Here is a 14,010-nt window from a genome sequence, read left to right on the forward strand (position 1 = left end):
TTGATAGACCTATTCCAATCAGAATTAATAGAAGAATCAAACACTTATTATGACACGAAATGGGTCTAAAACTCATTGTTTCATTTGCAGAATGGAACACCCTTGGATGACTAAGGGTAGAGGCAGAGGCAGAGGAAGATCATCCTCAGTAGTCTCATCAAGATCGTCATACGGATCTTCTTCATCATCAAGCACCCCCATTAGACAGAGAGGTGGAATGAGTTTAGTTAAACTAAATTCAAAAATACAAGAGAAAGCCTCTTCATCTTCATCAATACATCTGGAAGATATTCCAGAAAATAATCCATTATATGCTCAATTGCAAGAGTTTATAACTCAAAAGCAAAGTAATACTTTTGCTGCAATAGCCAAAGAAGATACAATTGATGATATGAAAACCTATGAAAAGGTAGAGAAAAGAGAAATGATATTTCTCTTAGAAAATTCTGATATACAAAGAAGAGAAGAACCTTGGAAGATATTCCAGAGGTACTTGCTCAACGGGCTATACTCTTCGGGAGAGTCATACAAAACTCGGAAGTATTATGAAACTTTGCTGATAAGCACGGGTGTTGAATTCCAACACTTTTCAGGATACAATACAGGTGAGAATGATTATAACTTCTCTAAAATGATTGTTAAACAGGTTATCCATATTGAAGATTGGGGTATCTCCTCAATGACTGAAAGACAGATTTGTCTTAATAATGTTAAAATGAATTTTACATATTGGGATTATATCCAAGCCTTCGATAAAGTCCTCTGTTATAACAATGAGAGACATAAACACATTTGGTTTATAAAGGTATGTGCAAAGATATTTGCCAATCCTATGCCTAATTGGTTTCTAAATTGGTGGTCATACCACGGGCCAACAATAAAGATATTGCCCGAACCATTTCTAATTTTATATAAAGAATGGGTGAAGATTTCCCCAGATCTTAACAAGTTATATCAGCAAGATCATATTCCTTATTTGCAACAGATTGAACAGATTTGTTTCTTTATAGAATTTTCTATTCCATGGATCCACAAGTGGATTCCAGAGGTGGATTTTACTGAAGAACAAATCCCCTGTTTATACCGCACCTATTATAATAACTTTTGGGACAAATTAATGAAAAAGGATCCCCAAACAAAGACCATATATGGACAAGAACTGCTAGATCAGATTGCAGCAACGGTTAAAGAATATAAATCAATTCCCAATAAAGGAATTATAACCAATGACTCAACTTCGGTGACGCATATGGCCCGAAGGATATCTAATCACGATGAAGAGGAGCAAAATCTAATGATTTTGGACTACCTAGAAGAGGTAAAAAGGTCTCTTCTTTCAAATTTGAATCATTATGCAAAGTCAGATTCTTCAATGCATAGTGAAGCCAGTGAAGATATTATGCACGAAGCTCAGCAAATTGAAGATGATGAACCAGCAGATACGCTGAAAAGGGCTGAGGAACTTTTAGCAAAGTTGAAAGACAAAGCCTAGTGGACAAAGCAAGATAAGCACTACCAACAGTAGAAGTACTGTTTCAACAGTGGATGTACTGTTTAGTCCCCATATAAGGGACCCTTTTTACTATTTCTAGGTGCCTTTACCTATCTATAAATAAGAGCTTTTATTTTGTAAAGAGGCAGGTTTTAGAAACCAGCTCTTCTCTCTACTTTCTCTCCCTCTCTCTCTTTGTAAAAGTTTGAAGTATTGTGAGTTTGCCGGACTTTGGCCGGAGAATAAAAGTGTGTTGTTTCTTCCTAAGGTAATTCTTCTTTTTCTAATTCCTTTTAATACTCTCCTACTTATGCAAGCCGTGACTATGTCCGGCTAAAGACTTATATCTATGCCGAATAACTAACTTCGCTTTTATATCTACCATGAAAGATCTAGACTTTATTTAAATATGCATAAATTCATATATAATTTCTTGACTTGGTTCCGAGATGGTGGTACAGTCAGATTCAATACAACAAGTTAATGGCTTTGTCTTAGTGACTCCGTCTAGCCATCCGTGGTCTTAAGCCCGTAAAAGAGTTAAAAGGGTGTGTCATACCCGGTTAGAACCGCTAGACACATGGGCTCATTAACAATACGTATTTGAATCTGGACAGACCCCTTGCTTGGGTAAAAGGATTGGATCCTTCAATACAGTCATTTAATTATCTAAGAATTTGTATGTATTTCGATTCGAAATTATTCGTTTCGGATGTTAACAAGCTAGATTGAAGATGACCGCGCGGACTACCGCCCGTCTTCTGAGATCCTGTTTCGTCTTGCTCTTGCTCTTACTCTTGCTCTTGCTCTTGCTCTTGCTCTTCCTCTTCCTCTTCCTCTTCCTCTTCCTCTTCATCTTCGTCTTCTTCTTATTCTTATTCTTCTTCTTCTTCTTCTTCTTCTTCTTCTTGTTCTTCTTCTTGTTCTTGTTCTTCTTCTTGTTCTTGTTCTTTTTCTTCTTCTTGTTATTATTATTATTATTATTATTATTAAAGGATCTGATACAAGTAAAGGATCGTAAAGAGATTATAAATAAAATGTGGAAAGTAGAAGATAGATTACTTACGAAAAACTTAATTTGTTCCATAAACGAAAGCATAATGCATGAGAGAAAGAGAGTAGGTTGTTTGAATATTGTGTGAATTTTTTGTTGTTCAACTAGGCCATCAATATTCAATTCAGTGATGCTTCTTCCTTCGTGGGAGGAAGTGAAGGAAAAGCATTTTTTTCATACTGGATATCAGGGAAAGAAGGACACATATGGTAGTTCTTCTGGTTATGAAATCTGTCATTGGAAAGCTTTTGGAGAAAGGTTTCTTTTTCTTGAAGAGTAGCAAGGGATTTTTTTGTTTTGGGATCATTTTTCTTAGAAATATTGAAGTGAGCTAATAGCTTGGGTTTGCTCATGGCCCCAGGGAATGGGATTCTTTCTAAGACTCTTATAAAGGGGTCCACAAACTTATCTGACCTTAGGGATACAATCAGCGACATAATTTAAGCTTCCTAAAAACCTCTGAAGTTGGGTTTTGTCAGGAATTTCATTGAGGAATTTTGATGAGAACTCAATGGCCCTGCAGATAGGTCTGTAGGATCCTTGGTATAGGTCATGACCTAAGAATCTGATGGAAGTCTGGAAGAGCCTAATTTTCTGGGCACTCACAACAAGACCATTTTTTTCTAATGATTTTGAAGAAAGTGTTTAGATATTTAAAGTGAGAATCAATATCTTCCGAGAAGATTAGCACATCATCAATATAAACTATAGACATATGACTATAATCATTGAAGATAGATCTCATAATGTTTTTAAATTCTGAAGGGCCCTTTTTTAACCCGAAAGGCATAACATTCCATTCATATTTGCCGAAGGGAACATTAAAAGCAGTTTATATTTATCTTTTTCAGCTACTTGAATTTGCCAAAAACCTGATTTCAAATCAAACTTGCTATAAATATTAGCTTTAAAAGTTCTTTTCAAAAGTTCTTTTTTGTTCGGTATAGGGTACCTAATCCATTTTAAAATAGAATTAAGAGGTTTATAATTAATGACGATTCTGGGGGCTCCTCTTTCTTTTTCAGCATTTTTGTTAACATAAAAAGCAGAACAACTCCAAGGGGATTTAGATGGCCTGATGATGTTATTTTTCAAAAGTTTTGAAATTTCAATTTTGCAAATTTCCATTATTTCGTGATTCATCTAAATAGGTCTAGCCTTAGTGGGGATAGTTCTTTCGTTGAATCCTTCAATATATGGAAGATCAACAATGTGCTTTTTTCTTTCCCAAAAAGCATTTGGAAAATCAGAGCATATTTCTTGTTCAAAAGTTTTCTGAAGGTTGGCAATTTTGGTGACCATCTCTGTGGTTTTTAAATCTGCTCGATTTTCTTTACTTTGATTTCTCCTTTTAAAAAGGTCATATGTTGAGTAAGATTGTTAACATGGAAAACAGTATTTTCTCTAATAAAATTACTTTCATCTTGTGAGAGTGTTTTAACAAAGGGAAAATGTAATTCTTTTCCTAAAATAGAGGTAGTAATACCATTTAGATCAGTAACATAGGGTTTTATCTGAGTGATAAAGGGAATTCCTAAGATGATATCTTCATTAATGTCTTCAGTAATGATAAAATCATTTGTCAAGCAAATGTCATTGTTACAAATATGAGCTTTAGAAAGCTTATAATTAATGCATAATTGTTCTGATGTAGCAGAAAAAAGTTTAGACATGCTTTTTTATAGGTACTAAATAGGAACAATAACTTAGATTATGCAATTTCTGTCTGCACCACTATCAAGTAAAGCTATTTTGTTAATCACAAATTTTTTGTTTATTACTATTTTAATAGGAATGTGATTACTCTGAGGACGGATAGAAGAGATGACTGTTATACCGGGAGCTTCGTTGGTAACTACATTCTTCTTCTTCTTATCAGGAAAGGAAGGTTCTACTAAATGGCTCATTTGGGGAAGAGCTTCAATGTCGGAGTGGTAAGAATGAAGATTAGCTTGATTTAAGACTTGTGTAGTAAGAGAGTCAAGCTCTATTTTTCCAAGTCTGGATTTGATATCTCTAATTTCATTTTTGAGGGTGAAAACCTCATTTCTGAGATGCCTTCAGAGAGTTTCTCAAAACGGTTCATGATAAGCTTCATACTAAATGGTTCAACAGTTTTCCTATTGGAATCATCCTTTTGGTGGGTTAGGCATAGCTTTTTGAGTTCCTCTAAATAACGTCTCTTGGAATCCTCATCATTGATGTGTTGGATGATATCAAATAGAGCTTCAGTAGAGTCGTTGGAAAGAACATTGATATGCACTATTTCTCCACAAGTGCAAAAAGCCTCGGTGCAGTTACAATATTTGACAAATTTGCTAGAATCAGACTCATAGCCGATGTTGATATCCTCGTTAATGCTAAGGTCTTCGAAATTAGAAGCATCAGAGTTGGTTTCATCAAGGATGGCAAAAAGTTCCTTTTTGGCTTCTTCATCCATGTTGAGGAGGCTGATTTTCTTTTTCTTCTTTCCTACCTTACACTCGCTAGCTCTATGGCTAACTTTTCCACAATTCCAGCAAACATCTTGCTTAGAACTGGATCTTTTGGAGTGTCTGCGGGTCTTTTTTTTATTAGAATCATCTGGGGATTTACGAGATTTTCTTCGATGATTTTTTCCTGAAGAACTCTTATCTTTACTGAAGGCTCGGGAAGAAGGATTAGGAATGGTAGCAAAATCCAAAAGTCTTGGCAAAAGCTACCTAGTTCTTTCTTTGAAGAAGAATGATCTTTCTTGAGTTGATGCTTGAGCTTCATGTTAGTGCAGAATTCAAGGCCTACGACATTAATGACACTAGTTAAGTCACCATAGGTCATTCGGTGGTAAGGAATTTTACCATCACAACGATCCTGGATTTTTGCTCTAACTCTATCAGCGAAGAAAGAAGGGAGGCCACTGATGAATCGTTCTTTCCAGAAGTCAAGATTGCAGCTTGGTCTAATCATAACCATGCTCATAAATTGGTGTTTGTACCAAATAAAATCATCTAACTTGGGACAAGAAAGATTATTGAGGATCTGAAGGCTCCTATCTTGGAAGAGTTTAGGTTCTCCAATAAAGTGTTTAGTTATTTCATATAGAAGGGTGGCACAAGCGTCTTCTCAGTGGAGGTTACCTCCGAAGATCCTTCAGTTGTAACTATAGTTTCCACTGCAGTAGCTATATAGATGGCTTGTTTGACATTCTCTGGGAAATAATTATCCCACAAATGTTTCAACATGCCAGTGAATCCAGCTACTATCATGGAAGCTGCCTCTTTATCAGAAGATCTTCTAATCTTGTAGGATGTGATGGCTATCCCCATTTAATGGAGTTCATTGTAAATCTGATGTTCAGCTAGGCCATCAATATTCCATTCAGTGATGCTTCTTCCTTCGTGGGAGGAAGTAGAGAGGAAAGCATTTTCTTCATACTGGATATCAGGGAAAGAAGGACATTTATGGTAGTTCTTCTGGTTGTGCTATCTGTCATTGGAAAGCTTTTGGAGAAAGGTTTCTTTTTCTTGAAGAGTAGCAAGGGGTTTTTTTGTTTTGGGATCATTTTTCTCGAAAATATTGAAGTTAGCTAGTTGTTCATTGATCTTGTCAAGAACATTGCCAGAGATATCAAATGAGTCTTTGAATTTTGGGAATTTGTCTCTGGATAATTCAGTAAGTTTGAAAATTGGATTTGGGTCAATGGCCTGGCTAGTGGAAGGTTTAGGACAGGTAGGTTTTTGGGTAAAAATAGATTTATCTTTGGTATCTTCAATTTGTCTTGAGACAACATGGAGAAGTTGGTTGGTATAGTTATTTTGCTCTATGACGCGATCCATATCTGAGCAAGAAACCATAGCTGAAGGCTTTTCACTTTTAGTATTCCCACAAAAACTAGATTTAAAGCCAAACCTACCTTTCCAGAATAGGGACACAGCAGTAGCGGACTACCCTAAACTCCCAGCACCAGCTCCTATATGAACAATGGTGTCATCTTCCTCGGTACAAACTAAAGAAAACTATGCAATGAAGTCCCCTGAGTATTTTGCTCAAGCAATGAAACCAGTTCAAAGGTCACCCAAACCTTTGAAGGAAGTAAAGGAAGAATTTGATTCATCATTTTGCAGGTACTACCAATACTAACTATAGACAAAAGTTATAAGGGACTCAAAATCCAAAATCTCATTAAATCGGTCTATAGCAACGAAAATTATGTGGATATTAACAATCCACTCAAAACCCAAAGATATTATGAAGCCATTTTGGTAGACACTGAATCTATCATCATCGAACACACCATGAGTGAAAAGAATTCGGAGTATATCAATTAATCCAAAATCACAATTAACAAAATCTTATCACCATTCGAGTGGTACACAGATCACCTCTTGACACCCATTTCATTATCTATGCCACATAAGCCACAGACTTATAATTGGCATGATTACAGAGTTGCGTGGTTCATTTTTTTATACATCAGGCCAGGACATACTTGGTTAGTAAAATACTGTCCAGAAATGATAAAAGCAGTCATCCCTAGATGGTTCTACGAATGGTGAAATTATTTTGGAGGAAATAGGGCAATACTCCCTTAGCAATTTCTCAACAGATTTGAAGAATTTCAAGTCAAGGAAGAAATTTCAACTTTACCAGAGCACATAAAAATGTGCAAGTTTTTCATTAAGAAAAGAATTTCTTATATTATTTCATGGAATTTTGCGAAGACAGATTCAAACCGCATTAAGTATCTCTCCAAGGAGATAAAAATCAAAGGATGGACCCCTAAGGTAGCCCCTAAAACTCCCACAAAAGGAGCAGAAAGGAAGCCTTCCCCAGGGATATCTCCTTCAAAAACAGCTCTTAAGGAGAAATTGAAGAAAGCACTCCAAGATATGGAAACCTAAGAGGAATCCAATGAAGAAGAACTATTAAGGCTTCTAGAAGAGACATCTTCTCAAGGAAACGACAACGGAGACATGCTAGACCCACAAGGAATAGCAAGAGCCTATTTAGACCCCTATTAAGAACAGGGACTTGACCCTTGAGAAAAGTAGAGATTCAAAGAACTGGAATTGCTTTTTCTAAAGGGCAACATATTATTCCTAAAAGGAATCTAATTATGACAAACAAACAAAAAAGTCTCTCTCTTATGTCGGCCAGTAAAACCGTCGGTGCTATCACAGCCTTACACTTGTACACTAGATGTATTACCCCGGTCCAGACTTCATCTATAAAGACTAGGATTCTCACTAAGAGAGGCATCAGAAAATTCACACAATTTTCAAACAGCCTACTCTCTTTCTCTCATGTATTATGCTTTCGTTTATGGAATAAATTAAGTTTTTTGTAAGTAATCTATCTTTTACTTTCCGTATTTTACTACTACTACTACCACTACTACTACTACCACCACTACTACTACTACCACTACTACCACCACTACTACTACCATTACACGACTACCCACTACCACTACCACCACTACCACCACCACTACCACCACCACCACCACCACCACCACCACCACCACTACCACCACCACCACCACCACCAACACCACCACTACCACTACCACTACTACTACCACTGCTACTACCACCACTACTAATACCACTACTACTACCACTACTACAACTACCACCACCACTACTACTACCACCACTACTACTACCACTACACGACTACCCACTACCACCACTACTATCACCACGACCACCACTGCTACTACCACTACTACTACCACCGTTCTTACCCCTGTTGTTGTTGCTACTACTACTACTACCACCACTACTACTACCACTACACGACTACCCACTACCACCACCACCACCACTACTACCACTGCTACTACCACTACTACTACCACCGCTCCTACCACTACTGTTGTTGTTGATGCTCCTACTACTACTATTACTACTACTACTACTACTACTTACCTCTTATCTTATTGTAGGAGATAATCGGAGAGAGAAAATCCTATCAATCCCTTTTGAATAAGGTTATGCTCCTTCAAGCCTTGGAGTTTTTTGGATCAAATTTTTGTGGGGCTGAGTATTTTCTTAGCTACCTCTTGGGGGTTTGAATGTAAAAAATCTGGTTCGATTTGTATTAGTGGGTAGACACAATTATTTTGAAGTAGGTTGGATCATCAGAGGAGGATCCTTTGCTTGAAGAAATCAATTGTGGTGTGGGCAAAGAAATTGATTTATTTGGTATTGGGCATATCGTGCTTGTGCTCGTATTTTGTGATGAGTTAAATAAAAAATTGATGGGGTTCTCTTCCTTTGGTCCGTCGTCCAGCAAACGACGTCCAGTACTGCCTCAATTTCAACTTCTAGTTCTAGGTTTTCAAAAATTCAAATTTAATAAATCGAATTGAACCAAACCGAACTACAAAACAAATCAACCCAAATTAATTTGATTTGGTATTTGGTACAACAAATTCGATAACCAAAAACTAAAATATCGAAATAATAAAAATGAAATTGAACCGAATTACCCAATGTTAGTCCTAATAGTCATGGATTTCATAGTGGGACTACCTAAGAACTTGGGGAAGTATGACTTAGTTTGTCATTGTAGATCGGTTGACAAAATTAGTCCACTTTATTCTAGTCACATTGGATTACATCTCTCAATAGTTGGCTAAGATTTATGTCAAGGAAATAGTAATGTTGCACGGGTGCCCCTTTCTATCATTTCAGATCGTGACACTTAGTTTACCACTAAGTTTTGAGGTAAGTAGCTTTAGGTGTTGGTCACTCAAATCACTTTCAACACAACCTTTAATCCACAGATTTATGGTCAGTCAGAGAGAACAATTAAGGTATTGGAATATATGTTGAAAGCATGTGCGATTGACTTTGGGGGTCGTTGGGATCAATTTTTACCCTTATGTGAGTTTTCTTATAATAACGGTTATCGCTCCAACATTAATATGGCACCATTTGAGACACTCTATGGGAGGGGATGCACATAATTCATAGGGTGGTTTGAGGTTGGTGATGTGAAACCTTTGGGTGTCGATTTGGTTAAGGAAGTCCAGAAAAGGGTGAGTGGCATTCAAGTTGGCAGCCCAAAGTAGGCAAAACGAGTATGTGGATCGCAAGGTAAGGGACATGATATTTCAGGTTGGTGATCAAGTTCTATTGAAGGTGTCACCTATGAAAGGAGTCATGAGGTTTGGTAAAAAGTATAATCTTAGCCCTTGCTACATTGATTTTTGGCGGTGTCGGGCCAGTGGATTACAAGTTAACACTACCACAGTTTTTCATGTGTCTATGTTAAAGAATTACCATGGGATGGGTATTATATCATCAAGTGAGACTCAATAGTATTGGAAAAAGACTTACATATGAAGAGGAACCGGTTGTGATTCTTTATCGGGATATACAAAAGTCGAGGAAAAAGAAGATAAAATCAGTAAAGGTCCGGTGGAAACATCGTCCGGTTGAGAAAGCTACTTGATGGCAAGAGTGACATGTGATACAAGTACCCTCAATTGTTTGAGGATTAAGGTACTACCCTCTTTTCTATTTTAGCCCATTTTTTCTTGTTTGATCACTCGGAGACGAGCGATGATTAAATTGGTATCTATTGTAACGGCCCATCCCGATCTCTATGAGTAGGCTAATGGTCAAAGAAATCGGGCCAGGAAATTTTCCATATAGTGACAATTTTTTTTAGGTTAAGCCAGTCTCAGGCGGAATCTGGGCAAGGTGAGGTCTAGGGCCATCTGGGAATGGGTGTGATGATATGTCTAGGCTTGGTTGATATTTCTTGTAGCAAAGACATTAAGAAACTCATAGGACTTTACGGAATCGAATTCCGGTGAGTAGAACTCCCGAAATTGACCTTAGTGAGAAAAGGATAGTTTCAATGTCAAGGAAAGAATATATGTTTTGAAAAGGGAACTTTTCAGGGGTTTCCGAGCTGCAGCACTTCAAAGGACATCTTTATGTCATATTTCAAAAATATTTGTATTAAAGTTACATCAAAATATAATCATCAAGCAGTGTATATAATGAGTTTAATAAAAGAGAGTTTAAAGTGAGTTACCAGAGAGTATAGGTTGGAGCATGTTGATGAAGAGGACTAGACACTAGTGCCAATACAGGAGTAAAGTCATATACCATATTTTGTACTTTGACATTACCTGTGAAAAAAAATGGATATTGGCTTCGTATAAGAATGAGTACAAGTGCTGACAAGGTACCAATAACAAGTGAAGTGATTGACACCACCAACACTGAGAATTTTACTCTTCTTGGATGTCCTGCTCCTAGTTTATTTGATACCCTTACACTACACAAATGAAAAAAAAAATATTAAAGGCTTTACTCATTTTCATTGCATATACTATATTATATAGGTTTTATAATGTTATTATTAATAATTTACTAAACAAAATTGCATACCTTATTCCAACATTGAATCCTATACTCAACATGAATGTCCATCCTAATATGTTTATACTGCAATTCATATCGTGACAGTTGTCAATAGTAGGGCAACAATGATAAAATTTATCATGTATGTCTACGTTCATTATTTCGATTTCTTATTACATATAAATAAAATTAATATCTCATAAATAAATATAATTTACTTTTTATTAAAGTTGTCCAAGAAAATAACCGCAGCACTTTTTTGTATTTAAACTGTTATTTGAAATATGGGAATAGAAGAACTTGTATTTCACTATGTTAAGAAGTACATGTATATATACAATCACTAGAGGTTCTATCAAAGGTAAGTCAATATCCTACACATCTTTATATGATTTAGCTAGCTATATAAGGTAAGAGAATATCTTTACAATATCATATAATATTCTGTAACACTCCCCCTCAAGCTGGAGCATAGATATTGATCATGCCTAGCTTGTTGCATAGATAATTAACTCGAGCTCCATTAAGTGCCTTTGTGAACAAATCAGCTAGTTGCTCTCCGGTCTTCACATAGCCTGTGGAAATCAAGTTTTCCTAAATCTTCTCACGTATGAAATGACAATCAACCTCAATATGTTTAGTTCTTTCATGATACACCGGATTCGAGGCAATATGAAGAGCAGCTTGATTATCACANACTTGACAAGTTGAGAATAAAAACCATATGGAAGTAGCATCTAGGGCAATTTCTGCATCCTCAACATATCCTGCGACGAGAATCAAAGACATAAAATACCAAAGCTCTAAGCTGCACACACATAGTAAACAAAACAAATATTAGTCAAAAACAAAATTAATATTTTCAATACTCTAGCTCCGCCCATATAACAAAGCAATATTATCATAAAATCGATGGAAATAGATCGATGGTAATGGAGCAGTATAGGTGTGGAGCGGTGTGTATTTTCGGACGGGCCAAGGCAGGCAGGTCAAAGCCTTGAATTTTTAAAATTGTGGGTGTGGGGCAGGGTGGGTCTCCTCCAGCATTGCTTTAGGTGGCTGCACTTTTTTATTACTTTTTAAAATTGGAATTTAGTTTGAGAATTTTTTTTTTAGATTAAACCTTTGTTAATGGTAAAAGATTAAAAGAAAAAAATTGTTAAAATCTCTCTAGAACTTTACTTTCTAAAATGATAGTTTATCAATTTTACTAGCTAATAGCCTAATAAAATAATTTTAAATCAACTTCTATATTATTTTGATTATAGTAATGATAATTTATAAATTTTTAACATAATTGTTTATGTAAATAATAGAGTAAACAAAAAAACTTAAGTAGAGCATGGCAAAGCGGTTTATTTGGGACGGAGTGGAGCAAGTTGAGGATAGAAAAATATGTTAGAGGGGCAGAGCAAATTGACAATTTTATGAATTTGACAAAATTTGTCCCGCACCGCTCAATTGTCATCCCAAAAAGAACATACCATATCATGACCCCAGATGCAAGAGATAATCTAACAAATCCCCAAAGATTTTTGAAGAGAGAACATACCATACCAATGCGCTTCCCATTCCCAACTATCAAAAAAATATATGTGAAACAGTTGTAACTCAATTATACAACTAGCTGATGAGGGGAGAATGAAAATTATATAAGAAGACCAATTAGCAATTACCAGTATTACGTCTGAAAATCCAGCAATAACAAGGATTTGGATAGAAACAGCAGTAAGTTAAATGGTTCCAACATGATCAGCAAAGATTTGAGTAACAGCACCTAATGAGTATTGGCAAAGGTAAGTGAAAATGTCAGATCCTGCTAGGTACCATAACTTTTTCGATTCGTAATTGAATTTCTTTACGAAGCTTTTCACATCATGTATCGCATTCATATCATCGAAATAAGCATTTGAAGGTATAATTGAAGTAACTAGTGGTATGTTAGTTTCCTCCATTTTCACATCTAAGCAAACAGATGCACACTATTTTCGAGAAATTATTGGTCAGTTATCATTATAATGTGTGTGTGGCGAGTCAAGTCATATTATTGTGTGCCAATTGCCATTATTTGATTGCTAAAGGAACATACATGGGACCCATTTGTCAAGCTGACAAAAGCATTAATCTTTTTTTGTTTTAAACTTTTTTTCAAAATGTTTTGTTTGTTTGTTTTTTTTTTTATGTAGTGAACTTTGGTTTAATTTTTTGTGATCAATCCATAAGTTTTGAGTTTATTATTTTTTCATTCTAGATTACTTATCCACATTATCATAAATAATTGCTTGAACATAATTGTTGATTTATAAAATCAAGATATAATTAATTATTATTTTTTATTTTATCTCAACAATTAATTATTTTTTTTGAAAGTAGAAAATTTGTAAAATTGTAAAGGGCCACTTAAAAAGTAAACTAATAAAACTATCATTTTATTTATAATTTCTTAAGAATTGTGTAAGAAAAATAGAGAAATACAATTAATACACTAAGATTTATTAATGGTTACGGCAAAAATTTATTTACCAGAAATGATGAGAGCTATTAAGAAGTTGCAAAAAAGATCTCTTAAGAAATAACGTTGTTATTTTTGTTTACACTTTAAAAAAGAATTGATTGTTATAATAAAATAGGAAAATTGTGATTAATTATATTTTTGTTTTATAAATTAACAAATAACTTTAAATAATTGTTTTTAGTAATATAAATAACTAATATGAGATAGAAAAATAATATTAAAATATTAGAAATTAAATGAATAAGATGAGAAATATTATTCATACTTTCCGTAAATAAAATTATTAAAGTAGGGGCAGTGCAAACTTTAAAACAATTGCACAGAGGTATTGATGAAAAAGCTAAAACCAAAGAAAAAAATAAGTTAAAAAGGAAGAGAGTGAAAAAAAATGTTAAAAGGAGGAGTGAGGGGGGAAAAAAGTTAAAAGTGGAAGAGAGATATGGGACTCTGAGTCATTTCTTATATTCTATATATATTTTATCATACTATATAAGTTGTGGTTCTTCACTACCACCAAACCAATCAAAAATTGCCATCTTACTAATTAATATTTCTTTCTTTTATATAATATTTTCTATTTCTA

General features: G+C 35.1%; 2 protein-coding genes across 4 annotated transcripts in view; one reads left to right on the forward strand and one right to left on the reverse strand.

Moving 5' to 3' along the window:
* The window catches only part of LOC125862623 (potassium transporter 4-like), a 346,656-nt gene that overhangs the window by 174,709 nt on the left and 157,937 nt on the right, over positions 1–14,010 (forward strand). The gene's annotated exons all lie outside the window — the stretch shown is intronic.
* LOC125862634 (protein DETOXIFICATION 29-like) lies at positions 10,579–12,914 on the reverse strand. 3 transcript variants are annotated; one of them, XM_049542753.1, is made up of 6 exons: positions 12,589–12,914; positions 12,465–12,490; positions 11,634–11,720; positions 10,940–10,996; positions 10,784–10,826; positions 10,579–10,677 (listed from the first exon to the last, which is right to left on the reverse strand). In XM_049542753.1, exons 2-6 carry the CDS (start codon positions 12,482–12,484, stop codon positions 10,624–10,626), a joined length of 261 nt encoding a protein of 86 aa, XP_049398710.1. In that variant the 5' UTR covers positions 12,485–12,490; positions 12,589–12,914; the 3' UTR covers positions 10,579–10,623. The 3 variants fall into 3 exon arrangements, 2 of the variants coding, with proteins under 2 accessions (XP_049398710.1, XP_049398709.1); XM_049542752.1 differs by having other exon boundaries at positions 10,766–10,826; XR_007446068.1 differs by lacking the exon at positions 12,465–12,490 and having other exon boundaries at positions 10,585–10,826.

The sequence above is a fragment of the Solanum stenotomum genome, chromosome 4, assembly GCF_019186545.1.
Source record: "Solanum stenotomum isolate F172 chromosome 4, ASM1918654v1, whole genome shotgun sequence".
In the NCBI taxonomy this organism is placed as follows: Eukaryota; Viridiplantae; Streptophyta; class Magnoliopsida; order Solanales; family Solanaceae; genus Solanum; species Solanum stenotomum.